Below are 16,130 nucleotides of genomic sequence, written 5' to 3' on the forward strand. Positions count from 1 at the left end.
TTTTGTTTGTTTGTTTTGTTTTGTTTTGTTTTGACAGAGGGTCTTAGGGTTTTACTCTCGCCCAGGCTGGAATTCACTATGGAGTCTCAGGGTGGCCTCGAACTCATGGCGATCCTCCTACCTCTGCCTCCCGAGTGCTGGGATTAAAGGCCTGCATCACCCATGCCTGCCTCTACCCCCGCTCCCCACCTCCCGGCAGCCCCACCACGCCCACCATGGATGAATGAACGTTTATTGAGCACCAACAGCCCCAGACTCTACACAGCCCAGAAGGCGTGCCCACCCCAGACTGGGCTGCACAGAGCCCCATGCCACTGATGTGCACAGGCCCGGCCAAGGCTTCACCAGGTTCCAGCCAGGGGTGGGGTCCTGCTGTGCCACTTTCCTGAGCGCAGAGCAATAAATAACGGCGAGACGGGGCAGGGGGCCCAGAGTCCTGAAGGCACTGGTTTAGGTGACTCCATGGGAGTGACACAGGTCCCAGGAGCCCCATGGGAGGAGGTGGAGCCAGGGGACCGGAAGCTTAGGGACCAGAGGGTCCTGGGGCCTCCCCAGCATCTCCGCGGGCCCTCACCTCCGGGGACACACGCAGCAAGGCTGCCGGACTGCAGGTGGACAGAAGTGGGTGGGGCAGGGGCCTGGCCCCTGTTGCGGCCCCTAGAGCGGGGCATCTTCAGTCCTCCATTTGGGGTGATAACTCTGCTGGGGGCCATCACAGCTGGGGTTCCCTAGGTTGTCCAGGGGTACCACCACCTCGTCTGGGCTCGAGTTCTTGTTCAGCTCCACCACGCGGGGCACCACGGATGACCAGCGATCTGGACAGTGAGTATGGGGGGGTGAGAGTTGGCACAGAGCCTGTGTACGCATTGCGCACCACTGTGTACTTGGAACGCTACAGTGATCTAAAACAGGCACATAACTGCGCTGGAGAGATGGCTTAGCGGTTAAGTGCTTACCTGTGTAGCCTAAGGACCCTGGTTCGAAGCTTGATTCCCCAGGACCCACGTTAGCCAGATAAACAAGGTGGCGCACGCGTCTGGAGTTCGTTTGCAGTGGCTAGAAGCCCCTGGCACACCCATTCTCTCTCTCTCTCTCTCTATCTGCTTCTTTCTCTCTCTGTCTGTTGCTCCCAAATAAATAAATAAAAATAAAGAAGAAAAATAGGCACATAACTATTATGCCCATTTTAAAGAGGCAAAAAAAAAAAAAAAAAAACATGCTCTTAGAGATCAAGATGTCTGCCCAAGAGCCCACAGGGGTGCAGGGAGGAACAAGGATTTAAACTTAAGTCAGAGTGCCCTGGGTGCCATGTCCTCTTCCTTGGCCTCTCTTGCCCTCAAAGTGCAGTGGGAAAATAGGAAGGGCTTCTCCACCATGGGGTTCAGGGAGAATCTCCTCTTGATTTCTCACCGCCACCTCTTGGCTGGGTGTATAGAGTCAGGCTGAAGCCACAAAAGTAGGTTGCCCCAGGCATTCACATGCCACACGGGAGTCCACTGGCAACCCACCCCACCTCCCCATTCTGCACACATGGACACTAAGCCCTCCCCATACACACTGAGCCCCCAGCTCACCCCTCCGGAGGCGGCCCACAGTGTGCGAGAAACCGTAGTACTGGTACGTGTCGTTCTTGCCCGGATCTTCGTTGATAATGCCCAGGTTCTGGTTCCAGTGCGACCAGTTCACCTCATCCACCCTGTGGTGCGGGGATGGGGGGAGCAGAGGGTCAGAGGAACCCCCCCCATGGCTTCCTGTCCCCACCTCCAGATGGCCTCTCTGCACTATCGCTCCCAGCATACCTCCTGGTTTTGTCCTATAATGATAAAATTTGCATAACAGGGGTTGGAGAGATAGTTTAGCAATGAAGGCACTTGCAAGTGAAGCCTAACGACCCGGGTTCGATTCCCCAGGACCCACATACGCCAGATGTACAAGGTGGCACATGGACTTAGGGCTTGTCTGCAGTGGCTGGAGGCCATGGGGCACCCATTCTCTCTCCCTTTCTATCTGCTTCTCTCATTCTCTCTTTCTCTCTCGCTCTCAAATAAATTAATAAAATATTATATATATACATATATATACACACACACATACACATATATTTATACATAGCAAAATTTGCCATTCTAATCACCTTTAAGTATACAACCCAGCATCATGACCCACAGTCACAATGTGGAGCAACAAGCAAGTGCCACCATCGACTTCCAAACATTTTCTGTACCCATTAAACAATGACTCCCTCTCCCCTCCCCTACCCCCTGCCTCTGCTGGAGATTTCCTATTAATGAAACCATACCTTGGGTGACTGGCTTCTTTTTTTTTTTTTTACTTAGCATAATGTTTATAAGGTTCATCCACCCTATAGCAGGGATTCAAACTGCATTCCTCTTAATGGCCAAATATTATACCACTATACAGACCTACCATACTTGATCCATTCCTTCTTTGGCAGACACGTTCCTTGACATAATTTCCTCTTTTTTTTTCTTTCTTTTTTTTTTTTTTTAGGTAGGATCTCACACTAGTCCAGGCTGACCTGGAATTCACTATGGAGTCTCAGGGTGGCCTTGAACTCATGGCGATCCTCCTACCTCTGCCTCCTGAGTGCTGGGATTAAGGGCGTACGCCACCACGCCTGGCTGCTCTCCACTTCCCTTCTTGCCAGGGGCATGCTGGGATTTCAGATACCTGCAACAGCGTCTTACTTTTACATGGGTTCTGTCACAGCCCACACAACCTCTGTTTTTCGAGCAGCGTCTGCGTGCCAGGACTCAGCAAGAAGGTACATTTGCTGTTCCCATTATACAGATGACGACCGTGAGGCTTGTTGTTAGGCTGCGTTTCCAAGGTCACAAAGCTGATATGACACAGAGTTAGCATTTGAACTCTGAATTCAGACTGAGCAGAACTGCCTAGTCACTTGCGGAGGCGGATGATTACTGCCCCACTCAACAGATGCGGAAACTGACTCGGCCTGACTGCAAAGGTCAGGTTTATGCCACATGCTGGCGACCTCTTTACAAGGTATACGTGGCCTTCAAAGGCAAGACATCTAGAGTGTGATTGCCTTTAATCCCGGAACTCTGAAAGCAGAGGTAGGAGGATCTATGCGTTCGAGGCTAGTCTGGGACTAGGGTGAGTTCCAAGTCAGCTTGGGCTAGAGTGAGACCCTACCTCAAACCCCCTCCTCCCCAAAAAAAGAGTTGAAAAAGTTCCAAGCCCTGGGATCTGATTTTTTTTCTTTTTTTTTAAAAAAAAATTATTATTATTATTATTTTTTTTTTTTTTTTGGTCTCACTCTATCCCAGGCTGATCTCCTCAGCCACCACATAGGCTCTCGCCCATTGTTGGTGGACAGAGGGCAATGCGTTGGGGCACCTGCGCCAGGTCTCTGCCACCCTCAGCAAGGATCAGAAGAGTGAGCGAGCGTCCCAATGGGTGAGGGATGCTGGGCAGAGACTTCTCAGTGCCAACCCAGTTGTACAGCTGGCCTTGGAGGCAGTGCTGTCACTGCTCCCATTTCACAGGCAAAGGGACTGAGGCCATGGAAGCAGGCTGACTGACCCAAGACTGATGGGCGGGGCCCCGGGAGCAGCCACCAGGGGAGCTGAGCCTCTGCCCCGAGTGGATGCAGCCCGGCTCCCACCTTCCTGGGTGGTTGAGTTCTGCCAGCCCGGCCTCACCTGAAGCACCATCTGCGATCCGGAGTGCCATCCGAGCTTTTGCCCACGGTCACCATCTCCCCGGAGCGGAAAGCTTTCCTCAGGAACACGGGGAAGGAGCGTTCAATGTCCAGGATGGTGGTGGCCCACTGCAGAGACGGGTGGAGGGAAGGGTGCCTGTTACCCTCCCAGCCTGCCCCAGATGCATGGGAGCCTTGAACCAAGTAAACTCGGTTCTTTCTTTTCTTCCTTCCTTCCTTCCTTCCTTCCTTCCTTCCTTCCTTCCTTCCTTCCTTCCTTCCTTCCTCCCTCCCTCCCTCCCTCCCTCCCTCCCTCCCTTCTTTCTTTCTTTCTTTCTTTCTTTCTTTCTTTTTGGTAGGGTCTCACTCTAGCTCAGGCTGACCTGGAATTCACTATGTAGTCTCAGGGTGGCCTCGAACTCACAGCAATCCTCCTATCTCAACCTTCCAAGTGCTGGGATTAAAGGCGTGTGCTACCACACCGAGAAAACTTTGATTCTTTATAAGGATCCATGTTTGATTCCCCAGTACCCACGTAAGCCAGAGGCACAAGGTGGCACATGCATCTGGAGTATGTTTGCAGAGGCTAGAGGCCCTGATGCACCATCTCTCTTTCTAATTTATTTTGTTTTATTAATTTGAAAGAGACAATGGGCATACCAGGGCCTTTGGCCACTGTAAAGGAACTCCAGCCAGACACATGCTCCACCTTGTGCATCTGATTTACCTGGGTCATGGGGAATCGAACGTGGGTCCTTTGGCTTTGCAGGCAAACCCTTAACCACTAAACCATCTCTCCAGCCCTCTCTCTTTGTATTGGTTTCTTTCTCTCTCTCTCTCCTCCCTCCCTCCCTCTTCAAATAAATAAATAAAATATTTTAAAGATGGCAGAAGTCAGGCAGCAGATGAGGGTGGGCAGAAAACTGACCCTGGCGGCCGGCAGGAAGACCACCAAGAAAAAGAGTCAGAACCAGGGGCAGCATGGCCTCCAGCCAGGTCTGCATCACACGCAGGTGTGGCCACCTGGTGTTGAGAACACGGGGGCTGAGGAGGGCACGGTCTGGGCTCAGCAGAGAGCAGATGCCAGGAGTAGGGAGAGCGACCTCTCACCTGATCCAACCCAACCCGATCTAAGGCTACCAGGCCACAAGGTTGACCTTGTCTTGCCCAGCCTCGGTATTTCACAGAAGGCCAGGAATCAGGACTTTTATAAGGAATCTCTCTTTTCCTCTCTCTCTTTCACTTTTCCCATGTTTGTGTGTGTGGTGTGGTGTGTATGCACGTTCATATGTGTGTGGAGATGTGCACGCAGAGGCCAGAAGTTAGTGTTAGGTGTTTTCCTCTGTTATACTCCACATTATTGTTATGATTTATTTTGATTTTTGATTTTTGGTTTTTCGAGGTAGGGTCTCACTCTAGCCCAGGCTGACCTGGACTTCACTATGTAGTCTCAGGGTGGCCTCAAACTCACAGTGATCCTTCTACTTCTGCCTCCTGAGTAGAGCAACTGCGAAGGATCTGGTCTCAAGTCCTCATGCTTACACAGCAAGCAATTTCTTAAATATATATATATGTTTGAGAGAGAGACAATGGGTGAACCAGGGCCTCTGGCCACTGCAAATGAACTCCAGAAACCTAATGTCACTATGTGCATCTGGTTTACATGGATTCTAGGGAATCAAACCTGGATCCTTAGGCTTCCCAGGCAAGCACCTTAACCACTAATCCATCCCTCCAGTCCACCAAGCACCTTCTGACTGAGCCATCTCCCCAAGGAATCTCTTAGCATCTTATTTGGAAATAGGGTGGCCTGGGGGAAACTGAGGCCCCAGAAGGGAAAGCAGTGTGGGTAAAGCTCGCCGGCAGGCCTGGGCAGTTTCCCCTCATGCCCAGAGAGCAGGACTTTGGGGGTTGACCTTGGGGGCTTCTTTTGCCTCCCGGCATTATTTCCTTGAAGCATGCTGAGTAAACGTGGACTCTGCTGTGCCTGCCCTGTGACGGCACCCATTTACGGTGACTGTCTGGTTTGGGGAAAACACCCTGTGCGGGAGCCTCTGCCTTCCAGAACCGCAAAGAAACCCTTGGAAAAGTCCAGTCAGCAGCTTCTGGGCTGTGTGCTCCATGGTGACACCATGCTCAGGGTGCCCAGTAAATGCTGCGTGCCCCGCACCCCACCACCACCACCAGAATGCAGAGGAGGGTGGCTCATAGGGTTTTGAGTCACAGTGGGGCATAGGCTTAGCATGGAACTCCCCCCCCCCATTAAAGTGTGAATGCTAGGTTGGAGAGATGGCTTAGTGGTTAAGGCACTTGCCTGCGAAGCTTAATAATGCATGTTCAAATCTCCAGGTCCCATGCAGCCAGATGAAGTGATGCAAGCACGCAATGCTGCACATGCGCACAAGGGACGCAAGCACCTGGAGTTCGTTCCCTGAAAGGCCTTGGTGCGCCCATTCTCTCTCTCTTTCTCGCTCTCAAAAATAAATAACAAAAAAAAAAAAATGTGGATCTTTTCTGCTGTGGTTTGAATGTTGGGGAGATGGCTCAGTGGTTAAAGTCTCTTGTGTGTAAAGCCTGCTGGCCCAGGTTCAGTAGAGTTGGTAGTTTAGTGTTAACATATAGCCTAGGCCGAGCCCCCATGGCAGCCTTAATGCCATTACAAGAAAGCGAAGAGATAGCCTTGCTCTGAGAGATGCTGCAGTCTCGCCAAGCATGCCCTCTGCCAGGACAGGATGAGCAGAAGCCCTTGCAAGATACGGTGTCACAGTCTCAGACCTCCAAAACCATCAGCAAATGAACTTCTATCTTTTCTAAATCTGGGCCTCAACGATTTATTTATTTATTTTAACAATTTTTTTTAAATTTTTATTTATTTATTTGAAAGCGACAGACACAGAGAGAAAGACAGATAGAGGGAGAGAGAGAGAATGGGCGCACCAGGGCTTCCAGCCTCTGCAAACGAACTCCAGACGCATGCACCCCCTTGTGCATCTGGCTAATGTGGGACCTGGGGAACCGAGCCTTGAACCGGGGTCCTTAGGCTTCACAGGCAAGCGCTTAACCGCTAAGCCATCTCTCCAGCCCTATTTATTTATTTTAGAGAGAGAGAATTTGCACACCAGGACCTCAGCTACTGAAATCTAACGCCATACACTTGTGCCACCTAATGGGCATGTGCAACCTTGCACTTACCTCACCTTTGTGCATCTGGCTTATGTGGAATCTGGAGAGTCGAACATGAGTCCTTAGGCTTCGCAGGCAAGTGCCTTAACCGCTAAGCCATCTCTCAATGCCTTTTTTCTTTTATTTTCTTTCTTTCTTTCTTTTTTTTTTTTACTTGAGAGAGAGAATTGGAAGGATACTCTGAGCATGCTTTTTGTGCAAACACCAGTCATGCATTCATACTAGCTGGAGCCAACTGGGTCCCAACAGCTGGACCGCAGATGAAGCTGAGAGCACTCGGAAAAGTAAATAAATGAAACAAGGGCTCGGGAGATGACTGAGTAGGAAAGCACTTACTGTGCAAGCAGAAGACATAAGTTTAACCCTTAGCACTCCCATAAGAAGCTAGGCATGGGGGCTGGAGAGATGGCTTAGCAGTTAAGGCGCTTGCCAGCTGAGCCAAAGGACCCAGGTTTCATTCCCCAGGACCCACGTAAAGCCAGATGCACAAGGCGAGCAGACATCTGGAGTTTGTTTGCAGTGGCCGGAGGCCCTGATGCACCCACTCTCATTCTCTCTCTCCCTCTCTCTTTCTCTCTCCCCTCCTTCTCTCAAATAAATTAATATTTTTTTATTTGAAAGAAAGAGGCAGAGGGAGGGAATGAGAGAATGGGTATGCCAGCTCCAGCTGCTGCAGATGAACTCCAGATGCATGCACCACCTGGCTTACATGGGTCCTGGGGAATTGAACCTGGGTCCTTTGGCTTTACAGGCAAGCACCTTAACCACTAAGCCATCTCTCCAGCCCAGCAAAATATCTTTTTTAAAAAACTAGGGCTGAATATGTGTTCAGTAATTGCAGTGAATGTACCATACTAATGAAATATGCTAATAAAAGAGGAGATGGGTTTGGAATATATGAAAATCATTGCCATCATCTAAAAAAAAAAAAAAACTAGGGCTGGAGATCCCACATAAGCCAGATGCACAAGGTGGTACATGTGTCTGGGAATGTGTTTGCAGTGGCTAGAGGCCCTGGTGTGCCCATTCTCTCCCTTTCTCTCTCTCTCCATGTGTGTGTGTTTATAAATCAATTTAAAAAATAAAAATAAAAATTAGGGGTTGGAGAAGGCTTAGCAGTTAAGGTGCTTGCCTGTGAAGCCTAAGGACTCAGGTTTGATTCCCCAGTACCCACATAAGCTAGAAGCATGAGGTGGTGCATGCATGTGGAGTTTGTTTGCAGTGGCTGGAGGCCCTTCACCCATTCTCTCTCTCTCTGCCTCTTCTCCCTCCCCTCCTCTCTCTCTCTCTCTCTCTCTCTCTCAAATAAATAAAATGTTTTTAAAAAGTAAAAAAAAAAAAAATTAATTAAACTTTTTTTTTAAGCCAGGCATGGTTTTTAATTCCAGCACTGAGGTGGGCAGAGGCAGGAGGATTGCTGGGGTTCCCTGATCAGCCAGTCTAACCAGAAAACAGCAAGCGCTAGGTTCAGAAAGAAGCTCTGCTCCAGATGATTAAGGTGACAGAGGAGAAAAGCCAACATCCTCCTTGTGCACAACGCACTTCATATCTCACACAGACACACACACACACACACACACACACACCGGCTCTGAGACAATTTCACAGCCTGGTGGGGGGGGGGGCGGTGGAGGCAGCGTGGCGTGAGCGGAACTGGGGGAAGCCCAGCCTGGCCCTGGCCTTACCTGAAGCTTCCAGATGTGTTTGCTCTCTTTGGAGACCTGGCCCACGGTCTCGCCCATGAGGGCGATGAGCATGTTCAGCAGGAGCACGAAGGTGAGGATGATGTAGGTGACCAGCAGGAGGATGAAGACCACGGGGTACTTGGCGCTGCTCAGCATCTCCAGGTCGCCCATGCCGATGGTCAGCTTGAAGAGGTCCAGCAGGAAAGTGCTGAAGGTCTCGCTGTCACGGCACGCCGGGTATGTGGGCACCGTGCAGTTGGTCTGATCCTCGTCACACACCTTCATGTTGGCACATGGGTTCAGGAGTGTGACCAGGGCTGCAGGAGGGGCGGTGGGGTGGAGAGGGCTTTGCTGAGGGTGAAACGTGATGGTGGCATTCCCACTGGATGAAAGGGGAGGAAAGCTGAGGCTGGCCCAGTTCACCCAGTGGAAAGGCAAGCCAGGAGGCACAGGTAGGTCCTCAGCACTCAGAAGTCTTTCTTCTTTCCCCAACCTTACTGAGAAGTTAGGGGTCCAGTCCTGCCTAATCAGGGCCAGTTTCCCCCAAGGCACATGTGGCAAGATCCAGAGTTGTTACAACTGGGGCTGGGCATGGTGATGCATGCCTTTAATCCCAGCATTTAGAAGGCAGGGAGAGGTAGGAGGATCGCTGTGAATTCAAGGCCAGCTGGAGACTCCGGAGTCAAATTACAGGCCAGCCTGGACTACAGTGAGACCCTACTTCAAAAAAAAAAAAAAAAAAAATTGGGGGGAGGTAATATGATGGAGAATGGAATTTCAAAGAGGAAAGTGTGGGGGGAGGGTATTACCATGGGATATTTTTTTATAACCATGGAAAATGTTAATAAAAAATAAATAAATAAATATCTTAAAAAATTAAATTAAAAAAAAAAAACAGGCTGGAGATACGTCTTAGTTGTTAAGGAGCTTGTTTGAAAACCAAAGGACCCAACTTGGATACCCCAGGACCCACATAAGCTAGATACACAAGGTGGTACATGCATCTGGAGTTCATTTGCATTAGCTGGAGTACCTGGCATGGCCATTCTCTCTTGTTACCTTCTTCTCTCTCCCTCTCCCTCTCTCTCTCATAAATAAATAAAAATTTAAAAAGCACAAATAAACAGGACTGGGATGGTTAAGGCACTTGCCTTTGAAGCCTAAGGACCCAGGTTTGATTCCCCAGTACCCATGTAAGCCAGATGCACAAAGTGGCGCATGCATCTGGAGTTTGCTTGCAATAGCTGGAGGCACTGACATGCCTATTCTCTCCTCCCTCCTCTCTCTCTCTCTCTCTCTCTCTCTCTCTTTCAAATAAATAAAAAACTTCCCACCCCCTAAAAAAAAAAAAGAAAAAGAAGGAAAGAAATTACTACTGGGTATAGCTGGAGAGGCAGGCATACTGGTACCTGTGGGCAGATCTATCCCGCCTCACATGTCATCAACAACTGTCTCAGTTTGCAGAAGTCTTGGGGGCACTCCTGAGGACAAGCTGCCACCCAGGCTCTTGCTAACCCCTCCACAGTGACCCAGGAGGGCCATACGAGGCTGAAACCAGGCACCCATCCTGCCCATCCCAGCAACTACGCTCTCTGAGGCCCTCGAGCCTGCAGACATCTCAAGATGATCTTGGCCACATATCCTGTAGCTGGAGCTTCAAAATTTTAGCAGCAACAAGCTGTCCCTAGGGCATGGGGAGTGGGGAGGTTCGAGCATACAATATCATACAATCTCCACCCAGAGACTGCGATCAACGTGTTTCGGTTCACACAGCAATGCTATCTGTGTGTAACGGGTGGGGTGCTGGAACACTGTGAGTCTGAGACCTGGTCAGAAAAAAGCATCCTGTGATCCATCAGGAATGTCTGCTGTGGACACAACAGGGGGACCTGACCCTGTTATATCAGGCCCCAGTGTGCTCTAACAGAAGGCCAGGGACAAAGTTGACCACTATATCGCAGCTTTAGGCCTCATTTCTTTTTAAATTTTCTGCCTTCCTTTCTTTTTTAGAGAGAAGAGAGAATGAGATGGATGGAGAAAGAGTATGGGCATGCTAGGGCCTCCAGCTACTGCAAATGAACTCCAGGAGCATGAGCCACCTAGTGCATCGGGCTTTATGTGGGTACTGGAGACTCGAACCTGGGTCCTTAGGCTTTGCAGGCAAGTGCCTTAACCTCTGAGCCATCTCTCCAGCCCTTTAGTCCCGTTTCTTCTGCCTCCGTTCCCATATCTGGACAAGGGAGTAGGGCCGACTTCCCACTTTGCTGAACCCTGACTAGTTCTCACTGGCCTTCCCCCTGGGAGGGGAACACTGACCCTCTTCCTATCTCCCCATGTGCTTGCCCCAAATAATTCAAACAGGGCTGCACGCCCCCATCTGGTTAAAATATTGCTTTTATCCCATCCCAGCTGCCAAGCCAGTCCCCGCGTGAACCTGCCCAGACGGGTCTGTGGCCTGGTGCCTCCTTCGCTGCCCACTTCCCTCCTTACGTACACGGCATTGACCACCCAGTTTTCAGGGACTGGCCTCGTCCTCTGCACACGGCCTATGTCGCGGCAGTCCTTGAATGCCTCATTGTGGCATCCTGGTGCCATTGAGAGACATCTGAAGGGACAGATCAGCATTCTATCAGTGCAGCCTGTGCCTCCGGGGGATGGGATCTACTTAAGTCCGGCTGAATGGGGACTGGCCTGGCACTTGCTTTGGCCAACACAGCGACGCTGGGCCAGGCTGGGCTTCATTCAATGCGGTAGTGGGACCGGAAGCCTCCCACATGAATGAGCCAGAGCTTGCCCTTGGGAGGCTGAGTGACCGCAGGTAAAGACAGCCACGTCCCCCAGCTGAGACCATCCCTCTAGTCCAGCTGGCTGGCCACTGACATGGGGACCATCCAAAGGTCAGCCACGCCTCATTCCATCAGCGCTGCTCCGCTGACCCGGTGATACCCGTGGGCATTTCACACGCGACTGTGTTCTCGTAGCTTCCTTTGAAAAACAGCTCATGTGCCGAGAAGGAGTCAGGTAGCTTCGTTAGGTAGCTTAGGGTGACTGGGCCCCAAAGGTACAGGCAGGAATGTCTGCCCTTGCTGTCTCCACTTTGCTAGAGATCAAAGGATGATCTGACTTGTCTCTGACCTAAAGAGTTCCCTAGATCCATTTCTTCCACAAACAACCTGAGCTCTCTCCTGGGAGGGAAGAGTCCCCCTTCCCAGAATTTAAATCTGATCCTGACACTGTGGTCGGATACATTACGGATGGCCTCTTCTAGAGCTAGCCCCTAGCCCAGACCAGCCTGTCCTCACTCTGGCTCCCCTGAGCCTCAGGGTGAAGCCCACTACAATAAGCTTCTAAATAGATTCTTACCAGGGACAAAGGCTCTCTTGGCTGCCCATTCTTCATTCCTGAACTTCCAGGTTCTGATGACTGTCCCGGCTGGGCTGAGACAAGGGGAGAACCCCCCCACACACACACCTTTCTCTACCCACTCCTGCCCTCCACTTTCTTTTCTTTTCTCTCTAAATCTCTCTTCACATTTCTTCCAGACCCACTTGGGCTCTCACAGCATGGGGGTGTATCAATTTTCCTTCCCTTGGTTTTTATACTTCCCTAAATAAATATAATAATTTAATAATTATTCTTCTCAGTCTGGTTTGCCCGATTCTTTGGTTGAATACAAACACGTACTCAGGGTTTGGGGTTCAAGAACTCCATTCCTGAACTCCCAACACAACCCCTATCCCATAACAAAGCCAGCTTTATACTAACTAGCTCTTTAAAAAAAAACATTTATTTATTTATTACAAAGAGAGAATGGGCTGGGCGTGGTGGCACACGCCTTTAATCCCAGCACTCGGGAGGCAGAGGTAGGAGGATCACCGTGAGTTCGAGGCCACCCTGACTACATAGTGAATTCCAGGTCAGCCTGGACCAGAGTGAGACCCTACCTCGAAAAACTGAAAAAAAAAAAAAAAAAAAGAAGAAGAAGAAAAGAGACAGAGAGAGAGAGAATGGGCCTCTAGCCATTGCAAACAAATTCCAGATGCATGTGTCACCAAATGCATCTGACTTATGTGGGTCCCGGGGAATCGAACCTGGGTCCTCAGGCTTCGTAGGCAAGCACCTTAGTCGCTAGGCCATCTCTCCAGCCCCCTAACTAGCTCTGAAACATGAACAGCTTGGTCAAGTTCTCTACACCCCAGTTTCCTTGTCAATGAAAGGGGTTGATATTGCCTTGCAGCTGGCTGGGCGCAGGAATGAGTCAGGTGTGGTCTCGACGCGACCCTGGGAGCTCCCCAGTGCTGCTCCTTGTCCTTACTCCATGAGGGCTACTGGGCCAGGTCTCGTGATCCACCAGCGCCACCCCCACTGCCGCCAGCCCGCCCGGGCACCACGGCTCACCTGAAGCGTAGCCAATCATGAAGAGCAGGTAGACGAGCAAGAAGCGGAAGAGGTCTTTGAAGAGGATCTAACGCCGTCCAGGGGAGATTGCGGAGGAGAAGAGCGAGCATGGGTTCCTTACTGTGCACCCCTCCTCCATCCCACACTTCTTGCCCACCCTTGTCCCCACGCTGGACTGGGCCTGCTGCCCACCATGCCTATGTCCTCAGGTCTGCTGGCACGTAAGACAGGTGCATGGTAGGTATGGTGCGCCCATCCCCCTCCATACCTTCTGGATCATGATGCTGTAGGTCCCTGTCAGTTTCAGGCCGCGAGTGAAGTAAAGGGCGTTCATCCAGCCCAGGACCAGAGCGAAGACCATGACAGCCAGGTAGGCCTCGATTCCCGCCAGGTACAGGGCCGCGCACACTATCACCAGCACCGAGTAGATGAAGCTATTGGGCAGCCACCCCCGAAAGAGGGGCCAGAGGAGGGAGGGGCAATGAGACCTCAGGGAGGGAGATTATGTTCCCCAGGCCTCCAGGGGACCAGGACATCCCAGTGCTTTCTAAATCCCAGAAAAGGGCTGGAGGGATGGCTTAGTGGTTAAGGCATTTGCCTGCAAAGCCAAAGCACCCAAGTTTGACTCCCCAGGACCCACATAAGCCAGATGCACAAGGGGCTGCACGCATCTGGAGTCTGTTTGCAGTGGCTGGAGGCCCTGGCACGCCCATTCTCTCTCTCTCTCATAAATAAATAAAATAATTTCAAATCCCAGAAGAGTAATGGAGTAGCTGGGCTCTTTATGAATTGGCTCTGAGGCCCTACAAGACTCCCAAAGTAACATTCTTTGAGAATTGCTAAAGAAAGCTGGGCGTGATGGTGCATGCCTATAATCCCAGTACTCAGGAGGCACAGGTAGGAGGTTCACTGTGAGTTGGAGGGCCACCCTGAGACTACATAGTAAATTCCAGGTCAGCCTGGGCTAGAGTGAGACTGTATCTAAAAAAAAAAAAAAAGAAAGAAAAAAGAAAAGAAAGGAAGGAAGGGAGAAAGAAAGATTCAGTGTTTGGTAGAGATTTTGTGACTAAATAAATCTCACAGGGCTCTAATTTAAGAGGAATGGAAAAGACACAACACACATACAGTAATGCCCATATCTAGGCAGGCATCACTAAGCAGTCACAGAACGTCTCCCCAGTCAACAAAGACAGTTTCAAATTTCTCAACCATAACACTTGAAGTAGTCATTAGCAAGATTATTTCTATCCATGGTGTCTACATAACTCCCTCCCTAGCTACTAGCCTATTTCTTTTTCTTTTTAATTTTATTTAACAGAGAAAGAGGGAAAGAGAGAGAGAGAAAGAGAATGGGCGCACCAGGGCCTCCAGCCACTGCAAACGAACTCCAGACGCGTGCGCCCCTTGTGCATCTGGCTACTGTGGGTCCTGGGGAATTGAACCTGGGTCCTTTGGCTTTGCAGGCAAGCGCCTTAACTGCTAAGCCATCCCTCCAGCCCCCAGCCTGTTTCTTTAACCAGAAGACCCTGTTGCCTGACCTTGGCCTTATGGTGCCTTTGCAATTAGGGGTGCTCTGCTACATGAACTCACTCCCCATAGCATCCCCTCCCCTGGCATCTCGATGAACATCTCCACTCAGAAGCTGATGTCCAGGGACCTCTACTCACTACAGCAGCTGGAAGGAGCCATCAATGAAGAGAGAATTCACTCCGGGACATTTCTTCATGAACAAGTCTTTGATCTGGAAGAGCGGAGGAGGCCTGTGACGGGGAGGAGCCAGAAGGAGGACAGGAGAGGAGGGCACAGAAGAAGGAGGGAGGTCGGAGTATGGGAGTGTGAAAAGCGGGGAGGCTCCATCGTTGCCAGGTAGGAAAGAGCAGAGAAGGGAATATAGGTGGAGCCCAAGGAGGAAGAGGAGGAGAAGGGAGAAGAGAGAGAGGGAAGGAGGGAGAGGAGAAGGAAGCCTGGCAGGTGGATGGCACCGGGTACAGGCACTCACATTGGTGAGGAAGAACAGGACCCCGGTGAAGAGCGTGATGACCTCGCCGGCCAGCCTCAGGTAGTCCATGGTAGTGCGGTAAGGGTAGGGCGGCTGCAGAGCGCGTGCAAAGTTCTCACGGGCCCCTCTAACATCTGACCCCGTCCAGATGTTCCCCCCCCCCGTCCCAAACATATGGATTCCATGCAGCCTCCTCTTTCTTGCTGTCTCCCTCCTGGCCTCATGGCTCGGGGCCCCCCGGATATTTGGGGTCACCTTCCTCACCACTCTTCAGCCTTCTCCAGTCCCTCCCTAGGAGGACCCAAGAGGACCCGGCTGGGCTCCAATCCTCCCAGGCTCCGCTCCCTGCCCGGCTCTCAGGGGTACTCACAGTGCCCTCCAGCGGCTGGTAGTAGGCAGTGAGGGTGAAGATGACCATGGCGCACAGATAGGAGACCACGTTGATGTAGAAGGAGACGGCCCCGAACTTGCGCCACTTATCCCGCAGCAGCTCGTTGATGGGCTCCACGGCCAGCATCTCGTGGCGGTTCTGTGAGAGGTAGGGGACTTGGGGGTCACACTTCCCTCCCCTCCGCTCCCAGAGATCTTCCCCAGCGGAGCCACACTCTGGGATCCACAGAGAGCTAAGTAGGTATTTAGGACCAGCCCCAAACTCCTGGGCTCACCGTTCAAAGCTCTGCATGTTTTGTTTCATTTATTTACTTATTTATTTTTGTTGTTGTTTTTCAAGGTAGGGTCTCGCTCTAGCCCAGGCTGACCTGGAATTCACTACGGAGTCTCAGAGTGGCCTCGAACTCACGGTGAGCCTCCAGAGTGCTGGGATTAAAGGCATGCGTCACCATGGCCAGCGTTCTGCTCAATTTTTGCCCTGCCCTCCTGTTCCAGAACCAGAGCTGGAAAGCCCCTTAAAGGACATTCACTCTAGGGCTGGAGAGATGGCTTAGCGGTTAAGAGCTTGCCTATGAAGCCTAAGAACCCTGGTTTGAGGCTCGATTCCCCAGGACCCACGTTAGCCAGATGCATAAGGGGACACAGGTGTCTGGAGTTCCTTTGCAGTGGCTGGAGGCCCTGACACGCCCATATTCTCTCTCCCTCTCTCTCTCTCTCTCTGCCTCATTCTCTGTCTGTTGCTCTCAAATAAATGAAAATAAACAAAAAAAAAAAAGTTAAAAAAAAAAGA

General features: G+C 51.0%; 1 protein-coding gene across 1 annotated transcript in view; it reads right to left on the reverse strand.

Moving 5' to 3' along the window:
* Window positions 1–216: 216 nt before the first annotated feature.
* The window catches only part of Trpv4 (transient receptor potential cation channel subfamily V member 4), a 56,154-nt gene continuing 40,240 nt past the window's right edge, over window positions 217–16,130 (reverse strand). Inside the window, exons 8-16 of the mRNA XM_045132780.1 lie at window positions 15,321–15,479; window positions 14,951–15,043; window positions 14,619–14,692; window positions 13,220–13,385; window positions 12,952–13,018; window positions 8,554–8,870; window positions 3,687–3,814; window positions 1,575–1,696; window positions 217–815 (exon numbers count right to left, since the gene is read on the reverse strand). Coding sequence (XP_044988715.1) covers window positions 658–815; window positions 1,575–1,696; window positions 3,687–3,814; window positions 8,554–8,870; window positions 12,952–13,018; window positions 13,220–13,385; window positions 14,619–14,692; window positions 14,951–15,043; window positions 15,321–15,479 — 1,284 coding nt within the window. The 3' untranslated portion in view covers window positions 217–657. The remainder of the gene's footprint in view (window positions 816–1,574; window positions 1,697–3,686; window positions 3,815–8,553; window positions 8,871–12,951; window positions 13,019–13,219; window positions 13,386–14,618; window positions 14,693–14,950; window positions 15,044–15,320; window positions 15,480–16,130) is intronic.

This window comes from Jaculus jaculus, chromosome 13 (assembly GCF_020740685.1).
Source record: "Jaculus jaculus isolate mJacJac1 chromosome 13, mJacJac1.mat.Y.cur, whole genome shotgun sequence".
Taxonomy (NCBI): Eukaryota; Metazoa; Chordata; class Mammalia; order Rodentia; family Dipodidae; genus Jaculus; species Jaculus jaculus.